Source organism: Exserohilum turcica, assembly GCF_000359705.1.
Source record: "Exserohilum turcica Et28A unplaced genomic scaffold SETTUscaffold_15, whole genome shotgun sequence".
Classification (NCBI taxonomy): domain Eukaryota; kingdom Fungi; phylum Ascomycota; class Dothideomycetes; order Pleosporales; family Pleosporaceae; genus Exserohilum; species Exserohilum turcicum.
The window spans coordinates 627,557-649,056 of NW_007359970.1; the positions used below are offsets into that span (position 1 = coordinate 627,557).

Sequence of the window (21,500 nt, forward strand, 5' to 3'; positions counted from 1 at the left end):
ACCTTCTTCGAGATTGAGAGCGAGGGTGTACAAGCTGATAATACCCAACGGTGCCTATGTGGACGAAGACATGTAGGACCCCAGACTGACATCTAGCGGAAAGCACCAAACGTGGGTCGCGATGTCGGGTTACCGTAGCGTGGGAGCATGCCGGCTGGAGGTCCAGGGCGCGTAGTCAGGGCGGGGTTGCAGCAGAGCATAGCGACACGGGAGCCGTACTTGGAGCCACGAAGCGACACCATGTGCTTCCGAATATGGCCGCCTACAAGTTCGCGATGCTGGGGGCTGCTGTTGGTCAAGATATACTGGATGAGGTAGTTACCGAACTGATCCCCAGCAACTGTTCTCTCGTTAACATTCCTGCATCATCCCACATTACCGTTTCACTTACTGTCAATCAGAGGCATGCGCGGACGATCAGGGCGCGCCTCACAAACACGGTCGAGATAGCGGTCCAGAAACTCACTGCCACCAATCTTCAGACACTTCTCAATCACCTTGGAGGCGTATTGGTCCATGCTGTACTCGGTGCTAAAGCGAAGGATATGCTCGATGGCGCGACTGCGATCCGCGGGGGCACCATGCTCGCAAATGTGCTGGATGCACCAGTTTCCAAATTGTCCATGTGCAATCACGTCGATGCTGGCCAAGACCTCGTTGATACAGGGACGCTATCAAAAGTCAGTATGGCTGCCAAGCTGCGCACATGAAAAATTACCTTGTCCTCTTCAAGGCAGTTCTCGAAGATGTTCTGTACAACAAGACTTCCAGTCTCACCCAAAGCCACCTCATGCCACATGCCACGAAGCGCCTCGTTGACATAGCGCATGATCTGCGGCGGAGAGTCGCTCCAGCGAAGCTCGAATAGCTTCTGCCAAACATGGCACGCATAGCGGTGGATGACAGTCTCGGGAATACGACGGAGCAACTCGTGTACCATGGTTGCCTTGTATTCCTCGGGTACGCAGTCAAAGGCTTTCTGAATAACGTGGCAACCAAAAGCATCCATGCTGAGCGCAAGCGTGTTACCACGAATGGCTTGGGCAATAGCGATTACCTGCTCATGGGTACCGTGCTCGAAGCAGCGCTGGACCAGGAAATTGCCAAAGCGGTTGACCATCAAAGCGTATGCCTGAGAAATGATTGCTTCGACAATCTCGTACTTTTGCTCAGGGGTGCCTACTTTGAGCTTCTGCTGAAGAAAGATGGAAGCCTGTTGATCATTATTGCAGATGATTTTGTCAACGATATACTTCCAGTTGCAGCTCATGTTGCGATCCAACAGCCGACGGTAGTTCATGGGCTCCACCGGGGGAACGTACTGAGGAGCGCCAGTTTCGCTCTGGGCCTAAGTCACCATCAGTCTGTGATCAAAATGCACGAGATTGCCGACTTACCTGTGAATTCCATGGAGAAGAACCCATACCGTTGGGGAAGTTGAATTCACTCGCATCCGCAGACAGGTTGCTAGTCATGGTGCCAATTGGTGCCGGATGACCAATTGGATACATCGGCGGCAAAGTGTACTGGCTGTATCCAGGATCAAACGCAGAGTTTGGGCGACTAGGCGGGTTGCTCAAGCCGCTGCCCATACCTATGCCCATGTTGTTGCTAGTGTTGGCGTGCATGCTGTTGGACAAGCCGTTACCCATTCCAGTGTTGAAGCCATTGGTCATGCCGCTGCTACGGAAGCTTTGGTCAACCGGAAAGTGAGTGGGTTCATTCAAGTAGCCAGTGCGGCGATAGCCAGTCTGTGTGGGCTGTGGTCGGGACTGCGCCTGAGTCTGAGGTAGGTATGGAGGTCCGAAGCTGTTGCTACCCATGCCACCAAGACGAGCAGATCCATTGCCCCAGCCATAGTTGCTTCGGGTTGAGGTATTGAACTTATTCTGCAGGTTAGCAAGTGTTTGCTCCGTGACGTCACCTGAGTAGCTGTAATCAGCCTCCGATGACTGGCTGAGGTGCTCCATGGTCGACCGGGCTACGTTTTGGCTGTGCATTTCTTGATTGACGCGGTTGACTTCGTTGCGAGCTTCTTGCAGTTCAAGCTTCAACTTCTGCAGCTCGACAGCCTCCACGAGGACGACCGAGTTGTCCATGTCGGAGGGTGGTGTGGGCGCAAATTCTTCCGTGGCTGGAGTGATGGGAACAGAGCTGCTGGAGGAGCTGTACGGGTCTTGGGCAGGAGAGCGTCCGTTGAGGCGCTGCATCAGCGATTCCACAGCGGTAGAGTCCTCGCGCATCTCCATGTGGGGCTTCTATAGAAGTAAGCTTGATGTTTCTGACAGGTGACCGCAATGTTTGCAGAGGATGTCTAGGAGGTACTGACCTTGTAGCCGTCAAGCAACTCGTGCTGCTCCAGAAGAGATCGACTACCCAGTGCAGAAGGTCCGAGTGGCCGCTTCAAGCCCTGTGTGTTGGAAGTCAACGTTGAGCCAAACACACGATGGAAAGAAGATGGGTATTGGCTGAGGCTCATGCTGCCTACCGCCTGACCCAAAGCCTCTGGCGAAGTGTCAACTCGGAGATCCCCTGGCACCGGGAATCGAGCGGGGCCCTTACGGGGCGTAGGAGAACCGTCGGAAGCGATGTTGAAGCTCATGGTAGCTGCACTGGGATGTGGGCGTAGATGGTATAAATCCGAGAGGCTCGCGTAGTGTCCAGGGTTAGATGGTGAGAACAGTGCGGCTCCGAGGGCAGCGAGAATCAGATCCGAAGTTATGGGGCAAATGTGCAGATAAGATGCAGAACAGAGGTCCGTTGGCGCTCGTCTGGCGTCGTATATGACCAAGGTAGATACAGAAGCGACGACGAAACAGCTCAAATGGACGTAGATTGGTAGGTCGCAGAGGCTGCCGTTCAAAGAGAAAGGGCTCCAGCAGCAAAAGAAAGAGGATGAGGGTAAAGAGGAGAGAGCGGCGAGGGAGAAGCGGGGTGACGGCAAGAGAAGCTTCCAAAACAAACGAGGTGAGTGTGGCTCCAAGGCAAGTGAGTGCTACTACACGGAAGGCGCGACGCGTCGGCGTTTTCGGCATCCGCCTTCACTCCAGCACATGGCCGGATTCGATATGGCTTATATAATATACAGATAAGAAGACTGCAGTATCTGCTGGTGGCTGCGTCATATTTGGACCGTAATCATGCCAAGTACGTGCAGCCGCTTTTATCATGTACAGAGCTCTTCACGTACGTTCTTTCTCTACACTCAAACCTACACATGTAGCCCGTGATATTAGCAGTGTATGCCTAGTCCCAATCCTCTGCCCCATATGTGTCGAACTCGCTGTCTATAACGCTGCACGGGGCGACCTCCCAGTTTGAGTCGAAGAAGCCCATCGCGAGTGTACCTTGGATGCCTTTCCACTTTGCACTTTGTCCAAAGACTACAAAGTCTGGCTGTCCCACACCTGTTAGAAGAGGCACAAGCCGTGCAGCTTGCTGTAATCCCTCCTCATCAGTACCCCAAAGCACTAGTTCAAGTCGTTCGTCTTCAAGCGGGTGGAGGAATGCGACGCCTCGAGCTTCCTTCCCGTACCGATGTTCTTGACCTTGATGATCGCGAATCACGACTCCAGACTCATCAACATGTATAGGGAAACTGGACTTGACAGTCTTCAGGCTGGAAGCGACGCCTAAAGTGATGACATTTCCAGAGTCACCTGGAGTGATGGGGTCCAATACGGAGTGAAGGATATTAGTATCCGCTAGAAAGTATTGGTGAAGGCTAGAAGAAATCTGCAAAGCAATGTGCAACGTAGCCGTGGATCCAGAATGTCGAATAATAAAGGCGCCACGTGTTCGAAGCAGAGCAGTCATGGAGCCCAACTGACGACCGTTCCGTTGTAGCTGTACCGCCCCTTTTCCGATTGAACTTGGTCTCCAACCATCAGTCGACTTGTAGACACTGATCGTGCCCCCTGCTGCAACCGAAGACTCTGACAGCTCTACTCTTTGCTCATCAATAGTTACAGACTCCGTCCAGAGAGCGAGGTCGAATTCAAGGTCTTGCACATTAGAGGTCCTGATAATGTTCCCTCGGACACTGACCCTTCCGTATCGTCCTGGGTCCTCTAGGTGTTTGACTCTGATCCCGCTTTTACTCTCCATGTCCCCCGGATCGCCCACCATGACGGTGAATTGTTTTAGTCTCCGCAGCAAAATTTCTTCGCTGTTGGTCTGCTTGTAATAGAAGCTTACCAATTGCGATGTAGTCATGACACCTTCCCACCAGTGGTTGAAGCCAGCGACCTCGTTGTACGTCGAGCTGGTATTTTCCAGGTACAGCTGTTGTGCCAACAGGCGAGAATGAAAGGCAGGTACATTGTTATCGACCTCACCATGCTGCTGTTGGATCGGAATACCACGTGCATTTGACATCAGCATCTCATGACGGTAATTGTTTAGAGATGCACTGATGGTCGCTTTACGTTTTGGGTCTGCACTCTGCCACAGCTCATATGAAACGTACTTCTCAATGCTGGAGTAGCCAGAGACTGGAGCCGCAGCAAGCACCTTGTCTGGACGGTGAGTCAGGGCGAACCATGTCCCTTGTCCACCATTTGAGTGACCTGAAGGTATCCATCGGTTTGTATCGATACCATGGCCTGTCCAGCTGTTGTCTTCAATCCACCGCGGAATTGCTGAGATTGCTGCTTCAACATCAGCAAAACCCCAGCTGTGCCAGTCGTCACCGGACCACGGTGTGACACCTGTGGGAAACAATACCCAGGCACAGAGATCCGGTAGAGAGTTCAGAGCACCATATACCATGGGGTTGTCGGCTTCTAGCCCTGATCCGTGAAATTGCAACAAGATTGGTAGCTTTGATCGCCCTGGTTCGCATGTTGAGTTCTTCGCAGGAGGCCGAAGCATAGCGTACGAGACCATCCCACCTGGATGGAGATATGTAATCTTATGGGGCGCGTAGAGGGCTACGTGATTCAGGGGTTGAGAAACACTGAGTGTCCGAGAGTGAGCACTGCGGGCCGTCTTATATGTGATGTCAAGTTTCACGACAGAAGCATTGCCCTCTGCTGGACGGACGTTCAAGACGACAGGTTTCGTCTGACCAGCAACAATGGTTATGGGCAGGGAATGGTAGCTGTAAGATGCTGCAGAATCCTGGGAGGTGAACTGAGCGTCTCCATTCAACAGTGTTTGAGCATTCAAGCCCGATTCCCTGAGGGTGGAATGAGAGCTGTCGATTGAGCGTCCTATGCTCACAATTTCAATGTCTTCCTGCCCAGTGTTCCTTAGGTATACCGAGCCAATTGAAGAGACGAGCTTCCCACCAATAGCATCGGACATCAGAATGCCAGGTTTTGCAAGTTCAAGAGCACCAGTCACTTGCCGTACATCGACTACGACATCAATCGTGGGTTCCAGGATGCCTCCAAAAGCTCTTACATCGCGGACTAGACGGAGGTCAACCCTATGCGAGCCAGGTGTAAGATGCATGACAGAAGGTGCGTTCCGGTAGCTATAAAAGTCGCCTCCAAAGTAATGCTTGTCGTCGATCCAGTACTCTAGGATTGCGTCGGTGTGTAGGATCACATGCTGAGTTTCGTGACCGCCAACGACTATCTCACCACGCACCCAAGCCTGATATTGGACGGCAGCCCATCCGTAAAAGACCTTCAAAAAGTCCCAGTCGACGTTGGAGTAGCCAATGCTCAGCGAGGCATTGGCCGAGATAGCACTGGTCAGGGTCTTTGTAGCCTTGGTGATATTCCACGAAGCAGTTCCATTTGATGGCAAGGAACTAGGAAACTGTGCGTTTGGATCGTAACTGAGGTTTCTGAAGCCGCCCGCATATTCTAGTGGATCTGCCCCCCACGTAGCCTCTGGGCCGGCGTTAGCAGGTGACGTGTGTCTTCAAACCGGCAAACTCATCGACGTGCCTCTGGTCCCGATTTGAAAAGGCCCAAGGACGTGCCATGTACTATTAAAGGAAAATAAGGGAGCTTCGTGTGCCCGAGTAGCTAGGGACCACTGTAGCAGGCATAGCAAGAGCACGAACATGGTGGAACTGCTGAACCAGCTCGAAGCATCCCAGGATAACCGGAGCAGGGGGGTTCAGTGCAGCTGCCTCTAGGTGTATAGTAGATGCATGAGGCTTCTTGGGTGGAGTGGATCTTGGCTGACGAAGCGCTGTGGCGGTGGTACGTAGTGGCATGTGGGATGAGTGGTGCATTGGCATTGGCATTGGCATACCGGCCTGCCCACCCCTGCTGGCGCACTAGCCATCCGACCAGACTGGCCCTGCCACTGCTTCGGGACGCGTGGCGACATCACCAGGTACGCTAGCCAAATAATTCTCCGCTAACAATTACGGACCCATTGCGACGCCTGCTCTCAACCACCACCAGATTCTTGGAACAATCTTTCGCGCAGATCCGCCCGGCACATCGTCATCGCTGCCCTTCGCACCGCCCCGCGACGCTGGAAGGTTTGCAGACTGCCACAACTGCACCCCCTGCTTACGACATATTGCCCGCTACCTACACTCTCGTTTCCTTTCCTCATGGCGTAACGAATACATACACGATACCCCTCGACGACGCCTTGTCCTACCGTCGCCATGATGCCCCCGTTGGCGCGGGACCCCAGTCCTAATGCCACCTTCAAGTTCCCCGCCTTCCAGTCCGATCTCCTGCCCGCGCCCGAGGAAGACCAGGGCTATGGCCTCAGCTCGTCGCGGTCGGCGAGCCCCAGCCATGCAGCGCAAGCCAACGGCAGCACAAACCCCGCAGACAGATGGCAGCCGCGCAAAGAGGCGAGGTTCGGAGTGGTGAATGCTGCGGCGCCAGGCCCCTCGACGAGACACGGGCGCCAGAAGAGCCTGAGCGAGGCCTTCAAGACGATAAGGACGCGCAAGGGCAGTGTCAGCCAGAACGCCCACGAAATCGCCGACGCGCTCAAGGCGCCGCTCTCGCCCAAGCTCGTCGTACGCCCCCCCAACACCTCGTGAAGCCATGCTGGAATGCTAACGGACGCAGCTGCTTTGTGGTATCTGGTACATGACATCCATCTTCACAAACATGTCGTCCAAAGCCATCCTCACCGCACTGCCCAAACCCATTACTCTCACGACGGTCCAGTTTGCCTTTGTATCGGGCTGGTGTCTGGTACTTGCTGCATTTGCAAGGAGGTATCCGCGCTTCAAGCAAGCAATGCCCTTTTTGAAGTATGGAATCCGTCCGCCCTCCAAGGAGCTGATCATGGCCACGATGCCCCTCACCTGCTTCCAGATTGGCGGCCATATACTGAGCGCCGATGCTACGTCGAGGATACCCGTGTCGCTAGTGCACACCATCAAGGGACTTTCGCCGCTCCTCACCGTCATGGCGTACAGCATCTTCTTCAAGATCCAATACTCGCTACCCACCTATCTCTCTCTGATACCGCTGACCCTAGGTGTAGTGTTGGCCTGCTCAGCCGACTTCAACGCCAATCTCATTGGCCTCATTTCAGCCTTTGGGAGCACCATTCTTTTCGTGGTGCAGAACATTGTCTCAAAGCAGATCTTCAACGACGCCGCCGCTGCAGAGAAGGATGGCCTCCCCCCCAACAAATTCACAAAGCCAGACAAGCTTAACCTGCTCTGCTACTCTTCTGGCCTGGCGTTCCTGTTTACTCTCCCTCTCTGGCTGTGGTCTGAAGGCTTCACTCTCATCTTTGACTTTTTGCACGATGCCTCGATCCAGCTCTCTGACCATCCTGGCGCGCTGGACCATGGCCGGCTTTTTATCGAGTTTTTGTTCAACGGAACATTCCACTTTGGACAGAACATTGTGGCTTTTGTTCTGCTGTCCATGGTGTCACCAGTAACGTACTCGGTTGCCAGTTTGATCAAGCGCGTCTTTGTCATTGTCTTCGCCATTGTCTGGTTTGGAAAGCCAATGACCAAGGTTCAAGCGTTTGGCTTTGTGCTCACATTCATCGGCCTCTATCTCTATGACCGCACGCACGACTCAGCCAAGGCAGATAAACGCGCCAAAGCACTGCAGTCCAAGGGCCATGGCACGCTGCTGCCTCTATCGACCGATGTCAAGTCGCGGCCCATGTTCACGGCTAGCCCATCTTCCATGACGGCAACTGGCGCATATCCCATGGCAGGCATATCCGAGTCAAGAGATGAGAAGAGAGATGACAGCTTAGGAGCTTCGGGATTTAAACGAATGTCTGAGTCGAGCGGCTCACATTACCTGCCGCCAGGGACCAAGGCAGAGGAGACGTGGCGACACAACGACATGAGTAGCAGTAGAAAGAGCATAGGTGTTTCATGAGCATATTTCCAATCTAGACGTTGCATTCTGACGACATGACCACCATGAAATCGCAATGATGCCAATGAGTCTACTGAGACGTGAGGACTCGCAAAAAATCTAACATGAGTGAGCTGTCATTGCATAAGACCTTACATACACATCAGCCATCGCATTATCGTCTTCCGTCCGAACATGAGAAAAAGATGCCCTCGCGGCAGGCAAAACCAAGCAGAGACCCCGACACCTTTGGCCGAACAGAAGCAAACCGAGACACAAAGCAGATGTAAAGTGAGGGACTTCCGGGACGCCAACGGGGCATTTGCGTGACTCGTGTAGCGCGTTGTATCATAGTATCGCCCGCTATAGGAGCGCCTTCCTTTGCCCTTCAAAACATGCGTGATGCAGCAACAGCCAGCGCCAGGCCGAGTGTGCGAAGCGTTGTTGTTGTTGTTGTCATTGTTCGTGTTGGGCTGGTGGTTTTGTTCTTCTAGCAGCATCCCTTCTTTTGCTCTGCATCGGCTGACTTGCTAATCTCAAGCACTTTGCGGTCGTTGCCAAGGACAGGCCCACTGCCTTCGCCTTGGTCCAGGGCTTTGCTTGACACAATGCGGTAGATTTCTACGAGGCATGTTAGCAAGCGTCACTATGGAGCTACGGGGCGCGGCATGCCTGTGAGAATGTTCTGGAAAGCGAGCTCGACGTTGCTGGCGTCCAAAGCAGACGTCTCAATGAAGGAAAGGTTGTTCTCGCCTGCGTAAATCGATTAGCATGCGTCTCGGGCAACTGGCCCACGCAGCCGTGCAGGCGGCGCCATGGGTATACGCACTCGCAAACTGCTTGGCCTCCTCGGTTGGCACTGCCCGCAGATGCCTCAAATCGCTCTTGTTACCCACAAGCATGATGACAATGTTGGAGTCGGCATGGTCGCGCAGCTCCTTCAGCCACCTCGTCACATTCTCATATGTCTGGTGCTTGCTGATGTCGTAGACAAGCAGAGCGCCGACTGCGCCACGGTAGTATGCCGACGTAATGGCGCGGTAGCGCTCCTGGCCTGCCGTGTCCCAGATCTGGGCCTTGATGGTCTTGGCGTCGACTTGGATGGAGCGGGTGGCGAACTCGACGCCGATGGTCGACTTGGAGTCCAGGTTGAACTCGTTGCGCGTGAACCGGCTCAGCAGGTTGGATTTGCCGACGCCAGAGTCTCCGATGAGCACCACTGCGGGGGTTAGCGGGGCAGTCTAGGGGCGACGACGGGGCGTGGAGGTACCCTTGAAGAGAAACTGCACGGACAGGCTGTCAGTATAGGCTGCGGGCACACGGCTGCTGGCGTATGGAGACTCACGTCATATTCGTCGTTGGCCATTGTTACCGTGGGCGGGGGACGAGATGGAAGGAGGCCGGCGGCTGGATGGTGCGTCGAGGCGTCGGGGGGCGTCTTGCAAACAGAGTGTAGAGGGCGGCCGCAGTATCAGCACAGCGGGCGGAGGGCGTGGGGGACGGTTGGCGGTGGTGGTGGTGTGGTGGTAGTGGTGGGCAGGTGCTGTGTATCTCGCTGCCTCGAGGAGAGTTGCTCCACCCACCAAGCACCAGCCAGCGCCCCCGAGCGAGCGAGCGAGCCCATGCCCATCTTAGGTAAGCGAGACGCTAGCCTCCACGACCCTCACCTTGCCTTGGTACCTGACCTTATCTCACCTGCAGGGCCCGAACATCAACCCTCTGCTGTGTGTATACATGATATCTGCTTGCTCTCACCCGACACGCCAGCACCGCCCCCTCCTCCTCTTCTCTCGCCCTCTCTGCGCCCACCAGCGCTGCGCTCTTCACAGCGTGGTGGCGCGCCATTCTGCATCAAGACAGAGCACTTGCGCGTCGTTTCAGCATCCCATGGCTGCCACTGGCCAATCAAAGCCGCACCCGTGACATGGCCAGAACTGCCTAGGACAAGCACACATCGCCCATCTCCACATCCACCACCACAGACTGCCATACCGACGACATGTCCACCAATTCGGGACAGCTCGAAAGCATTGGTTTTTACATCGTTGAACAAATCCTCGCTGAGCACCGGAGTGTCTGGAACAATGGCCCTGGCCAACCCAGCTTTCATGGTATCAAATATCTGACCAAATGGGACGGTTATCCCCTTCACGAGTGAGTTGGCTATCCCGCCATCCCGCCATCCTCGCAACCCGCGCTGACCTATTTGCAAGATGTAAGCACTGTCTTAACGTTGTTTGAGAGCTTTGCTAGATTGTGTGTTGTCATTGAGATTGCTAACGTCTGTCAGGCACCTGGGAACCTGCGTCGGCTTTTTCTGTTCCAAATGAAGATGGGGCCATTCGTCCTGGAACACCACCCGTCCTCCAAACGTGGTATGAGCGCAAAAGGTCTATGAGCGAATCCCAATTCCAGATGTATTGCCGGAAGAAGATCGATGCTTTTAATGCAGCATGTGAAAGTGCCATGGTAGCTAAAAAAGTAGATCGTTCCAAGAAGCGACAAAAGCCCATCCCGCCAAGGAGACAAGCAAGACCTGTAATATTCGACAATGACGATAAAGATGAGTATGTCCCACCTGTTCAACCACAGAACCAAGCTAGTCGCAAACCTCCGGTACGGCCAGATGCCTCGTCATCCGAGGCAGAGTTGGCGGATGGCCAAATGAGCGCCGGTTCAAGTACACGACCGACGAAGAAGCGACGGAGTTCAAGTGGAGCAAATGACTCAATCAACAATGATAACAACTCGAAACGCGGTAAAGTTCAGTTACCTCGTAGTCTACCCGAAGGCGCTTCACCAACCTCGGCACCGAAATTAGTTGCGCAAGCGGATCAACGCACGTCAGTAACAAAGACGACGCCGCATAGTCCTCCGCAACCCATGAAGAAAGTAGCTTTGCAAAAGGCTAGACCTGAGACAGGACGACTTGGAACGGACGGCAATAATTCATCCGCTAAACCCGCCACGCCCCGTGTAACTGGCCAGTCTAGTGCCAGTCAGGCTACACCCACTCCGGCCATCAGGGTAGTTAATCGACCAAAGGTTCAGTCCCGTAGTGAATGGAAAAATGGTACAAGTCTGTTCTCCACATTACACTTTCGGGGAATGGCGCAGAAGAGGGCGCGTGCTGAAGGTATACCTGATATAGCGGCTCTTGAGATTGTCAACGACGATACTGTTCAGCCAAAAATACCAGGCAGGCGTGAGACTATATACGATCGTCGCGAAAGCAGACACGAACGCGCAGAAGAGCCTGAGCATGCGCCTCTGAAGTCATGGGAGGTAGATAAAGTTCCATTGGTGTGCGCTTCCTGGAGGCTCAGAAACAATTGCCCAAGATCTGCACAAGACTGTTACTTTTTACATCGGAACACAGATGCGAATGGGCGCGATTATCCCGTGGGTGATATGGGAGGCTGGATACCCCCTAGATACCGCAAGCCGCCACTCACGTGCCTTCACTGGTTGCGCAAGAAGGCCGGATGTTACAAGCCGGATGATGAGTGTTCATACGCTCACAAGAATACTGGTTGGATACAGAATGAGAGCAACCCTAGCGCAAAGGCTGTCCGCATTGACCAGAGCGAAGTACCTCAATCAACCTCCCAAACGCCTGTTGTGTCTAACAACAAGAAGCCTCCTCAAGACCTTACTTGTTGGTACTGGGCTAATACAAATTGCAAGAACACGGCCGAAGGTTGCGCATTCCGGCACTATCACACTGGTGTCGTTGCTCGTCCACCACCGGGCTGTATAGATAAGGAATCTAGTAACAACGTCACTCGGCAGAATTCCAACTCCGCAGTGGAGCCATCACTGGAGCCATCACTGGAGCCATCACTAGAGCCATCACTAGAGCCGCCACAGCCTATAGTCGATGAGCCGCATCACCCCGAGACGGCCAACATAGTCCAGCCTCCGGTAGAGACTGAGTTGGTGTGCCTTTCTGATCACGCGCCTGCTCAGCTTTCAACAGATCTGGTCTCCCACCCTCCCGAGCCGCTTCCGCCACCCATTGAGTCTCCAGCCGAAGCAACGTGTGAACAGATACGAAGAAGGATTCGTTCGGTTTGCAAACTTGACTTTGAAAAACTATTCGCCAGCAATAATGGCAAAGCGAACAATCTGATGGATCGACGGGCTTTCTTAGTGTACCATACAGGACAGCATACAGAGGAACTGGAGATTATCACTCGATGGCTGTTGACACATCACGTTCAGGTGTCTGGTGTGCAGTATGCGGGCGCTTGGGAGGCATTCCAGAAGCAAATCAAGCGCGGGGGTTCTGGAGTGATTATTGTGCATCCCGACTTTGAGTATTTTACAGAACTGCCAGGATTGGGCCAAGTTCTCCGTCACCAAGTCCGCATGTGGTCTGTCGGGCTGCAGGAGGCCATCGAATACGACCCGGCCTTGACAGATTCTCCGCCCACATACCGTTACGCTCCTATTGAGATATTCCCAGTTGGTGGCTTCATTCACATCACAGACGACGTGTTTGAGTCGGAGCCGCAACTTGCATTGCGGATTATCCAACTTTTCTTTGACAAGATAGCGAGGCTCAAGCGGCTTATGGACCCGGCAGGTCCTGAGCGGCAGGTCGAAGATGAATTGCTCTGGCGGCTATGTGTGCGGCCAGAGCTGATGGAGTATCTGATGAAGCACTGTGAGGAGCATGAAAAAGAGCTCGAGGCTGGCGACGCCGACATGCAGAGGTTTGTTGGAAACGGACTCAAGATGATGCTTACGCAGACTGACGGTGATATAGCCGCGCTAAACTGTACACCCTGCTGGCCGAAACAAGGTACATTGAGCCAGACGACGGGAGCGAGCCATTAAGTAGCGTGTTTGACAAGTTTCCCATTCTCTCGGAGCGCCGTATGATTGCCGAATGCGAGCCTCTGGACTACTTCAATACGGCGGCGCACAACCAGCAAGAAGCCAACCTGAACATGATCCGGTACTATGCAGGGCTGCAGGTAGATCTGCGGCGCGACTACCGCCACTTTTTCGTTGTGCACACGGAGCCTACGGCGGAGTACGTGCAGCAGTGGAAGGACGAGATTCAGACGATTGCTGAGGTCATGACGCCTAGCAGGTGCGTGCAGGAGCTGCAGAAGGAGGACGAAGTCAGCATGTTTGATTTTTGCGAGCGGTTTATGGCGGCCAAACTGGCAACCGAGTGAAGGAGGAGTTTCTGGCTCAAGGCGTGTGAATATCAACAAGTATGTGAGGAGAGGGTTTTGTAGGCGAACAGCGAGAAGATGGTTGAATAATGTCATTTGTAGACTTTTCCACTTGTCCCGCCGGAATGATTGCATTGGTCTACCGACTTTGCGCTGCCATCTGTGTACCACTGTGAAGTGAATGAAGGAGAAGCGAATTGACATGTCTTATGCATTAATATTCTATTGATTTAATCGTGATGTGCTAACTAAGTATTGCTACATGTGTGCTTGTGAAAAGGCAAATGGGTATATGTAAAAATCCAGCCAAGTCGTCTCAACTCAAGACAAATGTGATGGGCAAAAGCCATATTCCGACGGTCCCTGAAGGGCCATTGCATGGGTTTGCATAAAAGCAGCGCAATGGTACCCTTGCAAGTGTCGTTGTGTGGCGCCCAAAAAAAAACAAGACTGAGCAACTCTGGTGATGAGGGGTTTCACCTGTTGCGCGTGATGGCTGCGGGGGATATTTCAACCGGAGCGCGGCCTGCGATAGATGGTAGCAGGGATCAGGCGGGTTGGTGGCCATGTCTATATAGTAAGTCGTTCGTCTTGCACGACTCGATGTGGAGACCGCACAAACAAGCGCATGCATTCGCGTTCAGTACCCGTGGTCGGGCAGGCACGGAGTAGAAGAAGACATCAGCGGGATTAACCCAAGACTTGATGAAAGTTATTTTTTTTCTTTGGTAAATCATGGTTCGCATTATCCAGAAGGCATAGATCGGTTGGGCGAGTTGCTCGCTCGTGTTGGGGTGGATACGCTGTCGCGGTGCATGTCACGCATGGCTTCGGCGTAGTCATTCTCGGCGACCATGTCTCTTCGATTGTGGTTGTGCGTGTCGTTGGCAAAGTGGTATTGCTTCTTGTGCGGGTGGTGTGGACTGTCCAATGGCCGTATAGGCTCATCAGTCAAGGCGCTGGGAACTATGTCCTCGGGCTCCAAGCCAGCATTGGAGTCATGAAAGTCAGTTTGGTTTGGAAACATGACTGAGTCTTTGTGTTGCCTGTGCGCCCGCTTAGGCTTAAAGGGAAAATTGCTGGCGTGTATGTAGTCGCCGTCTGGGCTGCGGACGTTTTGCAAAGCGTTTGCTTCTCTTTCCATTTCTTCCCAGGTAGCGACGAGGTTGTTTGCGTTGCGGCTGCGACTGTCGCTCATGTCACCGGAAAAGCTGCCCAGGCGACTGATACGGAAAGCGCGCAAGCGGTCGAGGGCAACCTTGAAGTCGTCGAGGACAACCGAGTCTGTCAGGCATTTGAAGACGAAGGCTAATTTCCAGAAGGGGTTGATGCCTGTAGGACCGTGGAGATTGATGGCCTTGGTGACGGACAGAATGTCGAGCACGATGAAGACTATGCTCAGGATCATGGAGAAGAGCATGATGCCGAAGCGCGGGGAGATGCGAATGATTTCCTTGATGCTCAGCTCGTATTGCGTCTTGATGACCCAGAAGAGGTAGACGGTAGTGAAGATCCACCAGGGATCGCGGCAGAGAGCCTCGTATGGCCTGGTATCCAGGAAGAGCTTGTTTACGCCATGGAAGTAGGCAAAGTTTGCGTAAATCTCGAGGACCCAGTAAGGCTGGGCGAGGATGACGGTGCCAATGAAGAAGTAGCTAATGGGGTTGGAAAAGAAGGGCTTGATCTTCATCCAGGCGATGACATTGTGCAGCGACCACGAGGCGTTGAGGAATATGGCGGCGATAGACAGCCACCAGGCATAGATGGGGCTGGGGAAGAAGAGCCAGAAGCCCTGCCATAGGCCGAGGATGAGCTGTGGGGGAAAGTCAGTTGGGGTGGGGCGGCGAGCAGAGCTTGGGTGGGCTTACTTCGAGCAGAATCAGCTGGAGAAGAAGACAGAGTCAGCCGTGGGCGTGGGCGTGGTGGTGTGAAGAGGGGTCACGTGACGAACCTTGTGCAGGAGGACGCCTCGGCGCATGTTGGCGAGGGTGATGAAGGCCATGATGACAAGCGAGCCGACCAGGTAGCCCTGGGCCCATGCCTCAAGGACCAGCTCATTCGGATCCGAGGGCTTTGGCACGACCTGGTGCTCCTTCCAGTCCATGTCGGGAATGGGGCTCATGGCGAGAGCAGAGATTTTTCAATGCTGGCAGCCGAGGCGGAAGCGGCGAGGAGGCGGGCGGTCGGGGTGATGTCACCGGGCGGAAGGGCAGCGCAGAAGGGCTGGACTCGGCTACCATGGCTGGAGCGAGGAATCGAGGGATCGAGGGATGGCGGCGGAGGGCGGCGAGGGTTTTGAAGGCAGGGCCAGGCAGGCAGGGCGGGCCAGGCCAGAGCAGGGCGAGGGAGCACAAGAACAAACACGGCCAGGCAGTTGGAGGGGGGCGTTGTTCGTGGCGCGCCGTTTCTCCGCATCTCACCATGACGGGTGCGGGCGACGGTCACTGGCGAGCTGGAGGCTCCGGGGGCCGCGTGCGCAGTGCGTGATGGGACATGGCGCTTTGTTCCCGGCCGGGCCTAGGGCCGTGGCGCTGCTGCTGCTGCTGCTGCTGCTGCTGTATAGACTCTCACGCGCACTCACACGCACACGCACAGGTGTAGTGCGACGCCGCAACACAGGCCGGCGCTGGATCCTGCCGCCCCTCGCCAATACGGCCAACACGCTCACGGCCACGGCCAATGCTGCTGCTGCATGTGCGATGCGGATGAGCGACATGGGTTCCGTGCCAACGGCGGCGGCGGCGGGACTTGGCCGGGTTGCTGGGACGCGGGGGAGAAACAAAGTCACAATGACAATTGCAGCCAGAGGGGCCCGCATGACAATCCCCGCGCCCGCATGTTGAGTCGAGTCTGGTCGCGCTGCAGGGACCCCCTCCTTCTGCCGCCTTTCTTTTTTGTCCCCCCCGGTCTTCTTTTTCTGTTCTTTGCGTCTTTTCCTTTCTTTTGGCGACGATAAGATGAGAGGACGATCAAATATCCCAACGCATGCCAGTGCATTAATGAATAGGCCATGGGCCACAGGATGCACTCTCGCTCATTCACACACACACTCTCTCTCTCTCCATATCCCCCCTGCACTTCTCCACAGATTGCGGCTTCCATTGCTCACCCGCCTCCAATTCCAGAACAGGCCCGACAGCTGCCATGCAAACGCGGGCGAGCAGACGGCGTCATCGTGACTGGCGGCTAGCGCGTGCCCCGCCAAACGCCTTGGCCCCTCATCCCAGCACACGCATTGCCTGATTGCTTGATTGCTCCATTGCCATTGCCATTGCCATTGCCATTGCCATTGTGACTGTCCCGCCCCGCTCCGCTCCCACAAACCTCGTGGCCATGTTCAAGAAGAAACCAAACGTGCGAAAGCTGTCCCGCCCGCCTGCCCGAGCCCCCCAGCTCTAACCCACCCCAGATCAAGCCCCTCTCCCCGCTCAAGTCCAGCGACCGCCGCAGGACCGCCGACCACATCATTGCAGACTTCGCTATTGATATCCCCCTCGACCCCGACCCCGCCGCCACTCCCAACACCGACCCCGCCGCCGCCCCCAGCGACAAGGCGCCAGCAGCAGCAGCGTCGTCGTCGACGGCCGCCCTCACTGCCCTGCGCAAGTCGCTTCTCCCAGAAAACACCCTCTCGGCGCGCTTCACCACCACGGCCGGCCCAGACCTCAGCCAAGTCTCAGGCACCATATACGTCGGCAGCCACGATGCAACAGCCGGCGAGCAGCGAGTCCTCTGGGTCAAGGTCGCCGACCGCATGTACCCCACCGTCTACACGCTCTGGCACAACCCCCGCATCGTCCCTCTGCTCTACACCCCGCTCGTCGTCGTCGAGAAGCTGCAGGCCGGCGCCGACCTGATGACCCCTGGCCTTCAGCGAGGCCCGCCGTTTCCTGCAAAGGCCACCAAGGGCGCCATTGTCGCCATTGCTAGCCTCGAGGCCCCAACCGTGCCCATGGCTGTCGGAGAGTGCACCATAGACGTCAGTGCGCTGGGAAATGTACAAGGAACAAAGGGCCATGCCGTATCCACGTTTCACTGGGCAGGCGACGAGCTGTGGTCCTGGAGTCCAGCAGGCAAGCCAGGTCGCGACCCGCCCGACCTTCTCGACGGCTGGGACGACGACAACAATCAAGACGCGAGCCTCGCTCAACACACTGCTGCCATTGATCTCGACGACCAACAAGGTGGCGTCGCACTCGACTCTACTACCGCCGACCGCTCCCAGGCTGAACAGACTCAGGGTGTCGATGGCGAAGACGCTCCGTCAAATCCCGGTTTCGTTGATGTTGTGGAAGACAAAGAGTTGACGACAAAGGGTAGGACGCATTCAGTCCCGTTCGCCATGCCAAAAGACACGCACTAACCATGTGCAGAAATTGACGATGCTTTCAAAAACGCCTTTCTATTTGGCGTGCGGCACCACATGGACCACAACAGAGACCATCCGAGCTACGGCTTCGAATTTCCTCTATCACAGTCGCACGTCATGTCGCAGCTCGTCCAACCCTTTCTCCCCACCTACACCCCTGCGCGAACCGCTTCCTTGCAAATCAAAAAGACAAGCTGGAAGAATATCAAGAAATTCATCAAGTTTCTAGACAAGCAGCTCATTGTCAGGTCCAAAGACCGTGATGGCAACGAGGTGGTTATCCTCGACATTGATTTCAAAGATCGCCAGATAGAATCCTTTGTTCCGTACAGGTTACCCAAGAAGGATACCACGGCTGCGACAAGTGCAAATGGAAAGGCCGCGGCGTCGCCATCAGCCGAATCTGCGCTTGGCCAGAAATTGAAGCTAGTTTCTTTGCTGCGACCCAAAGAGAAGCTGGCTCCCATCCTGAATGCGTCCAAAGCAGACATTCGCAGTCTATACACACCTGCCCAACTCAAGCAGTTCCTCATTGCCTATGTCGAGGCAGAGAACTTGGTTGACCAGAAGAACAAGCGTCTCGTCCGGATAAATCCTCAGCTCGCAGACGCTCTATTGGGCTCGTCAGCAGCCGACAACGCGGCACTCTCGTCAGGAGCCATGCCCAGAGACGCCCTAGCAGAACGCATGATTGGTGCTGCTGCTGCCTCCCCGTTCCACGCTATTCTTCGCAACGATGCCAACATTGCTGACACAAAGCCCAAAGCCGGTGCCCCGCCCAAGATTCACATCACGCTTGAGACACGCAGTGGCAACAAGACTGTGACCAAAGTGCACGGCTTAGAGCCCTACTACATTTCCCCCCAGCCACTGGCTGACGAGTTGAGAAAGACATGCGCAGGTAGTACAAGTGTTGACAAGCTGCAAGGATCGAGTCCCAAAGCGCCCGTCATGGAGGTCATGGTGCAGGGCCCTCAAAAAGACGCCATCTTGAAGGCATTGGAGAAGCGAGGCGTGAACAAAAACTGGGTCGAGATTGTAGACAAGACAAAGGGCAAGAAGAAGTGAGCTCCCTGACGCGTGGTATGATGAGAAAATGATACCTTTGTTTGTTTGCCTGCACAGCCGGGTGTGACGTCGAACAATACCATCCACAAAGAATGGAAGCTAGGGGTGATCGGATGATTAAACTCCGAGCCTCGGCTTGTGATTACAATAGCGTCCGCTGCACCATGGCGAAAGCGTCACACCCGTTCTGCTGATAATACCCGATAGCGCGCCTTCTGCTCCCGTTGATGCCTTGTTTTCTTTTCCCTTGGTTTCGCAGCCCTTCTCGATCCGGCCTGATATGGTCACGATGGCGCAAACGGCTGGCGTTATTATTGGAGGCGCGTCCATAGCAGCACTCGCGGCGCAACCAGCATGGAGAGGCAGCCTGTTGGCTACGCTGGCTCGATGGACAGGCTACCATGCGCCCGGGAGCCTATGGAGGATAGCCGCCATTCTCCTTGCCCTGGTCAATCTCAAAAACCTGCCATTTGTCTGGCATGTATGTACTTGGCCGTGCGACACAACATGCCACTCCGCAAGCTGATCGTGTACCCAGCTACGTTTCTGTCGCGCCCTATTCTACCAACTCTACCTCCAGCCCACGCCCATCCCTCCGCATGCCCTCTTCCAACCCATCATCACGTCGACTCGCACCACGCTCCTTGAAACAGACTACAACATGCACAAGTCCAACAGCACCTACTTTAGCGACATGGACATTTCGCGCACACACCTCTTTACCGCCATAATACGCAACGGCATCCGAAAGAACAGTCGTTTGTATGGCGCCAAGAAAAGCGCCCTGTCTGGAGCCGTGGGCGCAACCAAGGGCACACGAGGCCGACATATGATTGCGCTGGGTGGAATAAGCTGCCTGTTCAAAAAGGAAATATTGCCGTACAAAAAGTACGAGATGTGGACCCGGTTACTCTGCTGGGATCGCAAGTGGTTCTACCTCGTTACACATCTTGTCAAGCCGGGTGTGGCGCAGCCCAACAGCTGGACACTGCAACCTTGGGCCAAGTCGCACAGCCGCTTGCAAAGTAATATTGATGCCGCCAAGCTGAAAGATGCAGTGTATGCGACTGCAATCGCCAAATATGTCATCAAGCGCGGTCGCATCACAGTGCCACCCGAGCAGGCCCTGATTGACGCCGATATGGTTCCGCTGAAGCCTGAGGGATGGGCATATCATGGTGCCGCGCCTGAACAAGGCGACGTCAATGCAACTGCCCTGCCCGCAACGCCAAAGCCCGAAGAGTGGAATTGGGATGTCATCGAGGCCGAGCGCCTGCGAGGATTGGCTATCGCTGGCAAGTTTGCCGAAATGGACGGTATGCACGATTTCTTTGATGGTGGCAAGGACGGTGTGCTGGGCGAGTATCCGGATCTTCTCTTCTAGTTTTGTACGGTTTCGAGGGGGTGTTTTTTTTAGAGTAGAATATAGAACCTAACAACAAGAATGTATTCTTCCTTGAATCTCGTACCGCTATCTTCATATATCATGTATTAAACGAGGAAAAACTAGAGAAAATTGTGTCAGCTGACATTTTCAAAAGGTCATTTTGCGGAGCCTGTGTATATAGAACGCACAACCCTTTTTTCATGACTAGGCACCCTGCAAGTCCTGGGCTTCGCCTATCCTCATGGCCTACAGGAGGTTTTTGGGAAGGGACGTGAAATGGAATACTACTACTTAAATGTAATTTTCTATCTCTGATTATTTAAAAGGCTGAACAAGAGCCTTAAGAGAAAAAAAAAATAGTTAACGTGGTTCACAAGTGAGTCGCTAACCTAAGCGAGTCGCTAACGCCCCACCACTACATCTACATCAACACGTTATTATAGTTTCTTATTATAGTTAATAAACTATTATAATATACTAAATTAATTATTAAAATTACTACTATTACTTATACTATCTATCTTAACTACGCAAGTATAAGCGTTATGTCTGTAAGGGGCTGCGCTCCGGGGAGCAATCGCGAGGTATACAAGAGGTTGTATTCGACAAGGAGCTATCTACTCTGCTTACGTGGTGTTTATTTACTTATCGGAGAAAGGTTATGCCGGAGTATCTAAGCGCGTTGTCTGAGCGCTGCTCGGTCTGAACGTAGTTCAGATGGTGCGCGCGCAGCTTAGCCCGAGATTCCATCAAGGAGCTATCTAAAGGGCGTTTAGCCCGTTACAATACCCCCCTCCTTAGGGGATACCGCATCGCCTCTCCGAAACCCTTCTAGGAGGCGGCCCTCGCTGTCTTGTTTAGCCTCCGTGAATGCTTCCCAACGATCTACTGCCTCAGCGTCCTCTAGCAGCTTAGCTGGTTCGAGCGTCGTTTGGTGGAACCCTTTCTATTTCACCTTGTAGTATAGCTTACGCCCTCTCCTACGGCGGCGTACCTCTTCTGCTATAATGTCCTCTACCTCCCATTCATCTTCTCCGTCTACCTGTAGTGGCTGTGGCTGATAGTCGTCCTGAACCTGGTTTGGGAGGGGATCGTTGCTAGCGAGTTTCAACCGATCAACATGAAAAACAGGGTGTGGTCCTGGAGGTGTATCTAATTCGACTAAGTGGCTATTGATTACCTTCACCACTATATACTTAGCGTTCTTCCAGTCGAGCTTC

General features: G+C 54.2%; 8 protein-coding genes across 8 annotated transcripts; 4 read left to right on the plus strand and 4 right to left on the minus strand.

Annotated features, from left to right (window-relative positions):
* Positions 1-92: 92 nt before the first annotated feature.
* Positions 93-2,602, minus strand: SETTUDRAFT_107452 (uncharacterized protein; the record flags this gene model as incomplete). Its single annotated transcript, XM_008025744.1, has 5 exons — positions 93-340; positions 392-671; positions 719-1,348; positions 1,398-2,258; positions 2,330-2,602. The coding sequence occupies 5 exons, from the start codon at positions 2,600-2,602 to the stop codon at positions 93-95; spliced, it is 2,292 nt and encodes a 763-aa protein (XP_008023935.1).
* A 506-nt stretch (positions 2,603-3,108) lies between these two features.
* On the minus strand, positions 3,109-6,021 carry SETTUDRAFT_149188 (uncharacterized protein; the record flags this gene model as incomplete). Its single annotated transcript, XM_008025745.1, has 3 exons — positions 3,109-5,101; positions 5,153-5,843; positions 5,889-6,021. The coding sequence occupies 3 exons, from the start codon at positions 6,019-6,021 to the stop codon at positions 3,247-3,249; spliced, it is 2,679 nt and encodes an 892-aa protein (XP_008023936.1). The 3' UTR covers positions 3,109-3,246.
* A 559-nt stretch (positions 6,022-6,580) lies between these two features.
* On the plus strand, positions 6,581-8,288 carry SETTUDRAFT_107074 (uncharacterized protein; the record flags this gene model as incomplete). The annotated part of the gene is made up of 2 exons (XM_008025746.1): positions 6,581-6,946; positions 6,999-8,288. The coding sequence occupies 2 exons, from the start codon at positions 6,581-6,583 to the stop codon at positions 8,286-8,288; spliced, it is 1,656 nt and encodes a 551-aa protein (XP_008023937.1).
* Positions 8,289-8,757: 469 nt separating this feature from the next.
* On the minus strand, positions 8,758-9,771 carry SETTUDRAFT_149193 (uncharacterized protein; the record flags this gene model as incomplete). The annotated part of the gene is made up of 5 exons (XM_008025747.1): positions 9,613-9,771; positions 9,538-9,550; positions 9,097-9,486; positions 8,915-9,020; positions 8,758-8,866 (listed from the first exon to the last, which is right to left on the minus strand). The coding sequence occupies exons 1-5, from the start codon at positions 9,631-9,633 to the stop codon at positions 8,758-8,760; spliced, it is 639 nt and encodes a 212-aa protein (XP_008023938.1). The 5' UTR covers positions 9,634-9,771.
* Positions 9,772-10,266: 495 nt separating this feature from the next.
* On the plus strand, positions 10,267-13,456 carry SETTUDRAFT_160425 (uncharacterized protein; the record flags this gene model as incomplete). Its single annotated transcript, XM_008025748.1, has 6 exons — positions 10,267-10,421; positions 10,481-10,482; positions 10,558-11,025; positions 11,059-12,191; positions 12,270-12,985; positions 13,039-13,456. The coding sequence occupies 6 exons, from the start codon at positions 10,267-10,269 to the stop codon at positions 13,454-13,456; spliced, it is 2,892 nt and encodes a 963-aa protein (XP_008023939.1).
* A 745-nt stretch (positions 13,457-14,201) lies between these two features.
* SETTUDRAFT_107436 (uncharacterized protein) lies at positions 14,202-15,578 on the minus strand (the record flags this gene model as incomplete). Its single annotated transcript, XM_008025749.1, has 2 exons — positions 14,202-15,269; positions 15,408-15,578. The coding sequence occupies 2 exons, from the start codon at positions 15,576-15,578 to the stop codon at positions 14,202-14,204; spliced, it is 1,239 nt and encodes a 412-aa protein (XP_008023940.1).
* Positions 15,579-16,789: 1,211 nt separating this feature from the next.
* On the plus strand, positions 16,790-18,893 carry SETTUDRAFT_27346 (uncharacterized protein; the record flags this gene model as incomplete). The annotated part of the gene is made up of 3 exons (XM_008025521.1): positions 16,790-16,810; positions 16,866-17,772; positions 17,830-18,893. The coding sequence occupies 3 exons, from the start codon at positions 16,790-16,792 to the stop codon at positions 18,891-18,893; spliced, it is 1,992 nt and encodes a 663-aa protein (XP_008023712.1).
* A 289-nt stretch (positions 18,894-19,182) lies between these two features.
* Positions 19,183-20,277, plus strand: SETTUDRAFT_27347 (uncharacterized protein; the record flags this gene model as incomplete). Its single annotated transcript, XM_008025522.1, has 2 exons — positions 19,183-19,374; positions 19,432-20,277. The coding sequence occupies 2 exons, from the start codon at positions 19,183-19,185 to the stop codon at positions 20,275-20,277; spliced, it is 1,038 nt and encodes a 345-aa protein (XP_008023713.1).
* Between the last annotated feature and the right edge of the window lie 1,223 nt (positions 20,278-21,500).